At 42.9% G+C, this 8939-nt stretch overlaps 1 protein-coding gene across 2 annotated transcripts in view; it reads right to left on the reverse strand.

The window, feature by feature from the left end:
• The window catches only part of PAK1 (p21 (RAC1) activated kinase 1), a 96784-nt gene extending 94634 nt beyond the window's left edge, over positions 1-2150 (reverse strand). The window contains exons 1-2 of one of the 2 annotated variants that reach the window (XM_021715743.1): positions 1930-2088; positions 1401-1424 (exon numbers count right to left, since the gene is read on the reverse strand). In XM_021715743.1, coding sequence (XP_021571418.1) covers positions 1401-1415 — 15 coding nt within the window. In that variant the 5' untranslated portion in view covers positions 1416-1424; positions 1930-2088. Of the gene's footprint in view, positions 1-1400; positions 1425-1929 lie in introns of both variants that reach the window. The other variant, XM_021715744.1, reaches the window with a different exon arrangement.
• Positions 2151-8939: the final 6789 nt, after the last annotated feature.

The following is an 8939-nucleotide window of genomic DNA, read 5'->3' on the forward strand; positions in this document are numbered from 1 at the left end:
CTCCAGTCTGGGTGACAGAGTGAGACTCCAACTCAAAAAAAACAAAAACAAAAAAAAACAAAAAAGAAAAATGTGCTGAGTAGAAATAAACCAGTCCAAAAAGTCAGCCTTTAGAGGGGGAAATAATTAACCGATATGGCCCCATTTCCAAGCCAGTAATCTTTCTCTCTACTTCCACTCCTACCCCCAAATAACCCCTCCCTATCTTGCCCAGGCCACCCTATTCTTCTAAAGACTTCTCCTCTAGGACTACTCCTTCTCTCCCTCCACCTCATCTGTGCTATCATCTCACAGGTCAACCTCAACTACGTTTCCTCCAGGTGTCAGCAATGCCTCAGAGCTACCAGAGAGTCCCTGGTCATCTCCCAGTCACTCATCTCATGAAAATGAATGTGAGCCTCTGCTCAGCCCCATTTGACACACTTGCTCTCCTCCCACACTAATCTTCAAGACCCCAGTTCTCATCTTGCTTATTCCCTGTTGTCCATCCAGCCTCAGGAAAGAAGGTAGGAAACAAATCTAGGAAGGATTGTTTATTAACAGGCCCAAGGCAAGACATAGAGTCAGTCAGGAGAGAGAGTGGCACTTGGGGGAGATAAAATTTGGAGGTGAAAGCTAAAAGCAAGTAAGTTAGGTAGAAAACAAAGTATGTTGAGGCCTTACAAACACCACAGCAAAAATTCCTACAAACCAGTAAACTATTACTAATGAGAAAGCTTAACCAAAAATTCTAAGAGAGAAAGCCTAACGAAGAGGAGGAGACATATAAAAGGAGAAGCATGAGGAAAGGAGGAAGAAGGGAGAAAGTGGGGGTGGGAGAAAAGGTGGGTAGGGGGCAGGGCAGGAAAAATGATCAGGAGGAGGAAGTAGAAAGAAGAGTGAGGAGAGGAAGAAGTAGAGTCATGGAAAAACTGGGGGGAGGAAGGAGACCCAAAATAATCAAGGCAGGTTAGTATCAGGCTTGACATGAGTTTCTTGGTGCCAGATAATAACGAGAGAAGGAATTATAGTGATTAAGACATTACACAGCCACAAGGTCTGTCATTAACTTAGCAGACTAAGGAGGGGGCTACAGAAAAGAAGTCTGATTTGAAGCAACTTTATACCTAAACATTGAAGAATTGGCCAGTTCAGAACAAAACCATTAACATACCTTTACCTCCTATTTCCCACCTACCTACACTCAACATCCCTAGACTCAACATGAAAATAAGCATCAGCATTCTCATCCTCTGTCTTGCCCCTGAAGTCACTGGGTCCTAAACAGACCAGCAAGATGGTTTCAAAAGGTTGGCTGGAAAACAGTATACCAAAGTCGGCTTCCCAAGTTCGCCCTTCTCTTGCGGGGTTGAAGGGGACATCTCTGCAGCCCATTCATTAAAGGCCTTTAACCAGCTCACATTTCCAAAAGACATTTTGACAGGCTGGAAAAGCCAGAGTTACAAATAGAATGTCAGGTCCTTCACTGCACAGATAAGGAAACCGAGGCCCACAGAGGATGCCTGAATAGGACCAGCCACCAGGTCTTCTATCTCCCAGTTTACTCCACCTCTACACAACAACAAAAGCCCTTTCGGTCTCAGCAGGCCAGCAGCTAAGCCAAGACAGAGGAAAGCATCACCGTGGCCACCAAGTAGAAGGGTGCTCGCAAAGGACCGGAGCTCCTGAAAGCAGTTCCCCAAAAGCGCGGCTTCCCCTTCACACCCTTCCCTGGGCAGAGCTCTAATTCCAGTGCAGGCCTAGCCCGGGCTGGACTCGTCTAAAGGTTCCACCCTCAGCCCCTTCTCTCATTTAGGAGTCCTTAAGGTAAGAGGAGTGTAAGGCACTCCCCAAAATCTACTGGACTCTGTGTCACCATTCTCTGAAAGCCGGCGGAGGTCTTCCAGAGCCCGGCCCAGCCGGGCGAGTCCCCCGCAGGGCTGGCAATACCTGGTGGGGGGAGCCGGCCCCGGCATCTCTGGCGATTGTCTCTGTCGCAGAGCCGCACCTCTCCTGGCCCAGCCGGGTTCGCGCAGGCCCCAGCGCCACCGGCTCCGCTCGTTTCGGCGCGGCGGGGCTGGGCTCTGGCAGCTCCACCGCCAGCTCCCGAGGTGCAGCACGCTCGCGCCCTCGCAGGGCGGCAGCGAAGGCGCCGCGTCGGGGTTGGCGAAGCAGAAGGGGCGGGGGAAGAGGGGAGGCAGGAGGCGGGAGGAAGCCGCGCTTCTGCTTTCTGCAAAGAAGCCCCGAGGGCGGGGAGACGGCTATCTTCCCACCGTCTCAGCTCTGCTCACCCGCTCCGTCTCCGACAGGAGGTAATTTGTCTCCCAGGCCCATTTTCCAGGGCCTGTGAGTCCAGGGTGTGCTCCAGAGTCAAAGAAGAGAACCAGAGCTCCTCTGTGACTTAGTTTCTACAACTGAGTGCAGAGAAGTCTCTTCTAGGATTCCTCAGGTCAGACCTAATTTTTAGATTAGGCCTCAAGGACAGAGATGCAGCGCCCCCCCCAGCCCCCCAAATGTGGCAGATTCTAATTCTAATGCCACAGGGAGAACGCTAGATGGGCCCTCCTAGCTGCTTCTAAGCAAACAGAGCTCAACAGCTGCTACCATTTATTGAGAACTATTTGGTACGATGTACCTCATGAACGTTCTCTCTCGCACAACAACCTTAGGAAGTAGGCACTCTACCAATCCACGTTATGTTAAAACAGGTCCAGGGAGAATGGGGTCTCATACAAGTGTTTCTTAACCACGTATTGTGTATCAGGCATTGTGGTGGAACGAGAGCTGAACAACACATTACAGAACAAACGTTTACCAGCCATGGCCCAGACTCCCTAAATGCTAACAGTGCCTCCCGAACAACTGAAACAATAAAAAACACCTTCACACATTTACAAATACTCCCTAAGAGGCAGTATTATCCCCCCCCACCCTGCTCTAGATGGGGGAATTCATGAAAGGAATCATATTATGCAGAGTCTCCAGGTTATAATTAGGAGTTCCAAGTTTTAGCAATGGGACGGTTTTGTAAGTTTGTAAGCGGAATGATAAGATCTAACTTGGATTTGTATAAGATCGCTGGCTGCTCAATGGAGAATGGGGGTGTGGGGGGATAAGAAAACAAGTTAAATTTTTTCAGAGCTCCAGGCAACAGAAAGGGGTAATGATCTAGACTAATATATTGTAAGACAAAATGAAAATAAACAAGCATCTTCTAAAAGATACAGCTTAGAAGAAGCAGCACCAGAACTTTGTATAAAACAATGTGATGGGTGAGAGAAAGCAGTGATGTCACCAAGACCACACATCTGGTAAATGCCTAAATCATGCCAGCCCTGGTCTGATTTCTAAGCCTAAGCTTACCTATTTATGTATTTCTCTTACTTTTATTTCTCCTGCTATCCTGTTTAGAGGCCATTGTTAGTCGTCTGTGTATCTACTACTGTATCCTTCTCTCAGTAGGTAACCAGCATTATGCCTGATGAATTAATTAAGTGCGCTAGGGAGGAATGTTATGATTTATCTATCTTCTCTGATAGATGTCTACACCTCCAGTCAATGTGCCCAAATCAGTCTAATTGCAGGAGATGTAGAGAAAGAACTCCACTGGAAAAGAATGAACCTAGTTCTTTCTTAGTTAAGTATTGTTTACCCTTCTCAGGATGTTCTTGTGCTGTTCTAACTAAGAGGTCCCAAATTGGCAAAGACAGGTAATTTCTTGAAGATATCCACATTAAAGAAAGAAATGGTCAATAACAGAGTGAGAGATCTGCTGTACAGCTTCAGTCATTTTAAGATTTTTTTTTACCCCACACCCATGTCCCTCACCCCAGTTTATACAGAGTAGATGAGAGCCAGAAGCAGTCCCCTGCCTTAGACACAGCTTCTCAAACTAATGATCAATAATCATAGTATCTAATCTTACCTAACTTCCCACCCCATGTAGCATCCTTATAGGTGGTCTTCCCGGATTTGCTGGAACATATGCAGGAACAGGGAGTTCACTTTCCACTAGCACTATGAGACAGTGCTTCCTCACGCTCCAGGTGCCTCTATAAATTTCTAAGTGCTCCTGGAGCAATGTACTTCAGGGCAAATCACATTAAAGGCTAGTTTCTAATATGTGTATATGCTGCTCTGTTAAACCCCTCCATTTTTTCTCTTCTCCAGAATAAATACTCCCAGTTCTTTTTAATCATTGGTTTGTTAACAACTATTTAAGCATCTTGTGTAAGTCACTGGGGACAGACATATCAGTGACCAGACCACATCCTCAAGGAGTTTATGGATGTATGGTTTAGTATGGTGGTTTTCAATTCTCCTTGTACATCAGAATCACCTGGAAAGCTTTAAAAATATGTAAATATACTAGAGCACCAGCAGAGGTTTTGACTCAACTGATCAGAGATGTAGCCTCACCAATATATTTTTATAGATATAACTATAACTATATAGCTAGCTATTGGAGGACTGACAGTACCCAACTTCGTGACTTATTATAAAGTTACAGTGATCAAGACAATGTGTCATTAGTGAAAGAATAGACAAATAGATCAATGGAACTGAATTGCATAGTAAGCCCAGAATAGACCACACAAATGTGGTCAACTGATTATAAAAGAGCAAAGAAAATTCATTGAAGACAGCCTTTTCAACAAATTGTGCTGGAACAATTGGACATCCACATCAAAAAAAAAAAAAACTTAGAGACTTTACAATTTTCACAAAACTTAACTCAAAATGGATCACAAGGCTAGGTGTGGTGGCTCACACCTGTAATCCCAGCACTTTGGTAGACAGAGATGGGAGAATCACTTGAGCCCAGAAGTTCAAGACCAGCCTAGGCATCATAGCAAGAACTTGTATCTACAAAAAATAAAAACTTAGGCTGGTATGGTATCACACACCTATAGTTCCAGCTACTTGGGAGGCTGAGGTGGAAGGATCCGCCTCAACCTAGGAGGTCAAGGCTGCAATAAACCATGACCATGCCACTGCACTCCAGCCTAGGAGACAAAGGGAGAACCTAACCCCCCCCCCCAAAAAAGGATCACAGACCACTGCACATGTAAAAGGCGAAACTATAAAATGTCAGTCTGGCTCGGTGGCTCAGCCTGTAATCCCGCGCCTTTGAGAGGCTGAGGTGAGCCCGCAGGTTCAAGACTCGCCTGGGCAGCAAGACCTCATCTCTACAATAAATCAAAAAAATCAGCCGGGCGTGGTAGCGCATGCCTGTAATTCCGGCTACTTGGAAGGCTGAGGTGGAAGGATTGCCGGAGCCCAGCAGGTTGAGGCTGCGGTGGCCGGGAGCGGCCACTGCACTCCAGTCTGGGCGACTGAGTGAGACTCCAACTCAAAAAAAAAAAAACTATAAAATATCTAGAATATATAATGTAGGAAAAAATCTAGATGACCCCAGTTTGGCAATTTCTTTTATATACAACCCTAAAAGCATGATCCATGAAAGAAAAAATGGACAAGTTGGACTTGGACTTGACTAAAATTTAAAACTTCTGTTCTAAAAAAGACACTGTTAAGAGAATGGAAAAAGAAGTCACAGACTGGAAGAAAACAAATTTAATAAGGAACTTGTATCCAAAATATACAAAGAATTCTTAAAACTCAAGAATAAGAAAACAAGCAACCCCATCCAAAAAATGGGCAAAAAATTTGAAGAGACACCTCATCAAAGAAGATATACACATGACAAATAAGCATGTGAAAAGATTCTCAGCATCATATATCATTGGAGAGTTGAAAATTAAAACAACAATAAGATACCTTTACACGTCTTTAGAAAGGCTAAAAGTCAAAACACTAACAACGCCAAATGCTGATAGGGGGCTAAGCAACAGGAACTCTCATTGCTAGTGGGAATGCAAAATAGTACAACTTTGGAAGACAGTTGGGAGTTTCCTACAAAGCTAAATACAGGCATGAGTTGCTTAATGACAGGGATACATTCTGCAAAATGCATCATTAGTCAATTTCCTCATTGTATGAACACCATAGCGTATACATTCACTAAGCTAGATGGTAGCGCCTACAACACACCCAGGCTCTGTGATAAAGCCTATTGCTCCTAGGCTACAAACCTATACAGTATGTTACTAGACTGAATACTGTAGGCAATTATAATACAATGGTATTTGTGTATCTAAGCATAATAAAAGTACAGTAAAAATACGTATAAAAGATTTAAGATGGTACACCTGTACAGAGCACTCAGCATGAATGAAACTTGCAGAACTGGAAGTTACTCTGGGTATGTCAGTGAGTGAGTAGTGAGTGAATAGGAAGACCTCTATTACTGTATACCACCGTAGACTATATAAACAGTGTACACACAGGCTATACTACATTGATTTAAAATGTTGTCAAAAATAAATTAACCGAGCTGGGCTCGGTGGCTCAGCCTGTAATCCCGCGCCCTTGGGAGGCTGAGGTGAGTGGATTGCCTGAGCCCGCGGGTTTGAGACCCGCCTGGGCAGCGAGACCTCATCTCTACAATAAATCAAAAAATCAGCCAGGCGTGATAGCGCATGCCTGTAATTCCGGCTACTTGGAAGGCTGAGGCAGAAGGATCGCCGGAGCCCAGCAGGTCGAGGCTGCGGTGGCCGGGAGCGGCCACTGCACTCCAGTCTGGGCGACAGAGTGAGACTCCAACTCAAAAATAAATAAATAAATAAATAAATAAATAAATAATAAATTAACCTTAGCTTACTGTAACTTATTTACTTTATAACATTTTTAATTTTTAAAAAACTTTTTGACGCTTTTATAATAACACTTAGCTTAAGACACAAGTACATTTTATAGCTGTACAAAATATTTTCTTTCTTTATATCCTTATTCTGTAAGCTTTTTTATATTCATTGTCTTTTACTTAAAATTTTTTTGAAGACACAAATACACATATTGGCCTAGGCCTACCCGGGGTCAGGATTATCAATATCACTGTCTTCCACCTCCACATCTTGTCCCACTGGAAGGCCTCAGGTCAGTAGCATGCATGGAATTGTAATCTCCTATGAGAATTATGCCTTCTGGAATACCTTCTGAAGGTACTGCCTGAGGCTGTTATAGTTAACATTTTTTTAATAAGTAGGAGTATACTTTAAAATAACTATTAGAAGTATAGTATAGTACATAAGCCAGTAACATAGTCATTTATTATCACTATCAAATATTATGTACTGTACTATAATTGTATATTCTATACTTTTATATGACTGGCAGCACAGTAGGTTTGCTTACACTGGCATCATTACAAGCACATGAGCAATGCATTGCTTAGGACATCACGACAGCTACATCATATATTCAGTCTGTCATTGACCAAAACATCGTTATGTGCTTACTATAGAATCCAGCAATTGTACTCCTAGATATTTAACCAAATGAGTTGAACACTATGTTCACACAGACACTTGCCCATAAATGTTTGTTGCAGCTTAATTCATAATTGCTAAAAATTGTACTGGACACAGTGGCTCATGCCTGTAATCCCAACATTTTGGGAGGCTGAGGCAAAAGGATCACTTGAACCCAGGAGTTTGAGACCAGCCTGACCAATATAGCAAGACCCTATCTCTACAAAAAAAATTAAAAATTAGTTGGGTATGGTAGTGCATGCCTGTAGTCCCACCTACCTGAGGCTGAGGTGGAAGGATCAGCTAAGCCCAGGAAGTCAAGGCTGCAGTAAGCCATGATCATGCCACTGCACTCCAACCTGGGTGACAAAGTGAGAGTCTGACTCAAATAACAATAATGATAATAATTGCTAAAAATTGGAGGCAACCAAGATATCCTTTAAGAGTTAAATGAATAAACTGTGGCATGTCCATACAATGGAGTATTATTCAATAAAAAAAGAAATAAACCACAAGCCACAAAAAGACATGGACAAACCTTAAATGTAGATTGCTAAGTGAAAGATCCAGTCTGAAAAATGCTGATTCTAGCTATTTGATATTCTAAAAAAGGCAAAACTATAGAAATAGTAAAGAGAGCAGTGATTGACAGGGATTCAGAAGGTTGAAATCAGGTGAAGGAATGAGTAGATGAAGCATAGGATTTTTTTTTTTTTTGAGTTGGAGTCTCACTCCATCAGCCAGGTTAGAGTGCTGTGGCACGTTCAAAGCCACCCCAACATCGACCTGCTGGACTCCATCAACCTGCTGGGCTCCATCGACCTGCTGGGTTCCAGTGATCCTTTCACCTCAGCCTTCTAAATAGCCAGAACTACAGGGCACGCTACCATGCCTGGCTAATTTTTTTATTTATTGTAGAGACAAGGTCTCGCCAAGTTGCCAGGGCTGGTCTCAAACCCATGGACTCAGGCAATCCACCTGCCTTGGCCTCCCAAAGTGCTGGAATTACAGGCTGAGCCCACCGAACCCAGCCACACAGGGCATTTTTAGGGTGGTAAACTATTCTGTATGATATCAGAATGGTGGATACATAACATTATGCATTTGGTAAAAACTCATAGAACCATACAACACAAAGAGTAAACTCTAATGTGAACTATGAACTTTAGTCAACAGTAATGTATCAATATTGGTTCATCAATTGTACATTAATAAGATGTTAACAACAGAAGAAACAGGGGAGGGGAGCCCCTCTTTTATGCACAGTTTTTCTATAAACTAAAACTGCTCTTAAAAAAATCTATTAATATAAAAAACAGAGTATAAATGTACCCTGCATCTTTAAAATAAAAGAGGAAAAAAATAGAGTATCAACCAAAAAAAGAGGGGAAAAAAAAGCCATACAAGATAAAGCTAATTTTCCTTTTTATTAGATTCATTAGACATAAAGTTACTCTGTAAAATGTTGTAAAAGTGTCTAAGTACTCTCAATTTCTATGTTTATCTCATTGCAGACTGGGAACAGTTCAGATTATACTTTGAGTAATGATGATCTGGCACCCTCCACTAAGCAGAGTTCTGTTTGCA

This window comes from Carlito syrichta, unplaced genomic scaffold (assembly GCF_000164805.1).
Source record: "Carlito syrichta isolate Samal-C Ts95f unplaced genomic scaffold, Tarsius_syrichta-2.0.1 Scaffold307339, whole genome shotgun sequence".
In the NCBI taxonomy this organism is placed as follows: Eukaryota; Metazoa; Chordata; class Mammalia; order Primates; family Tarsiidae; genus Carlito; species Carlito syrichta.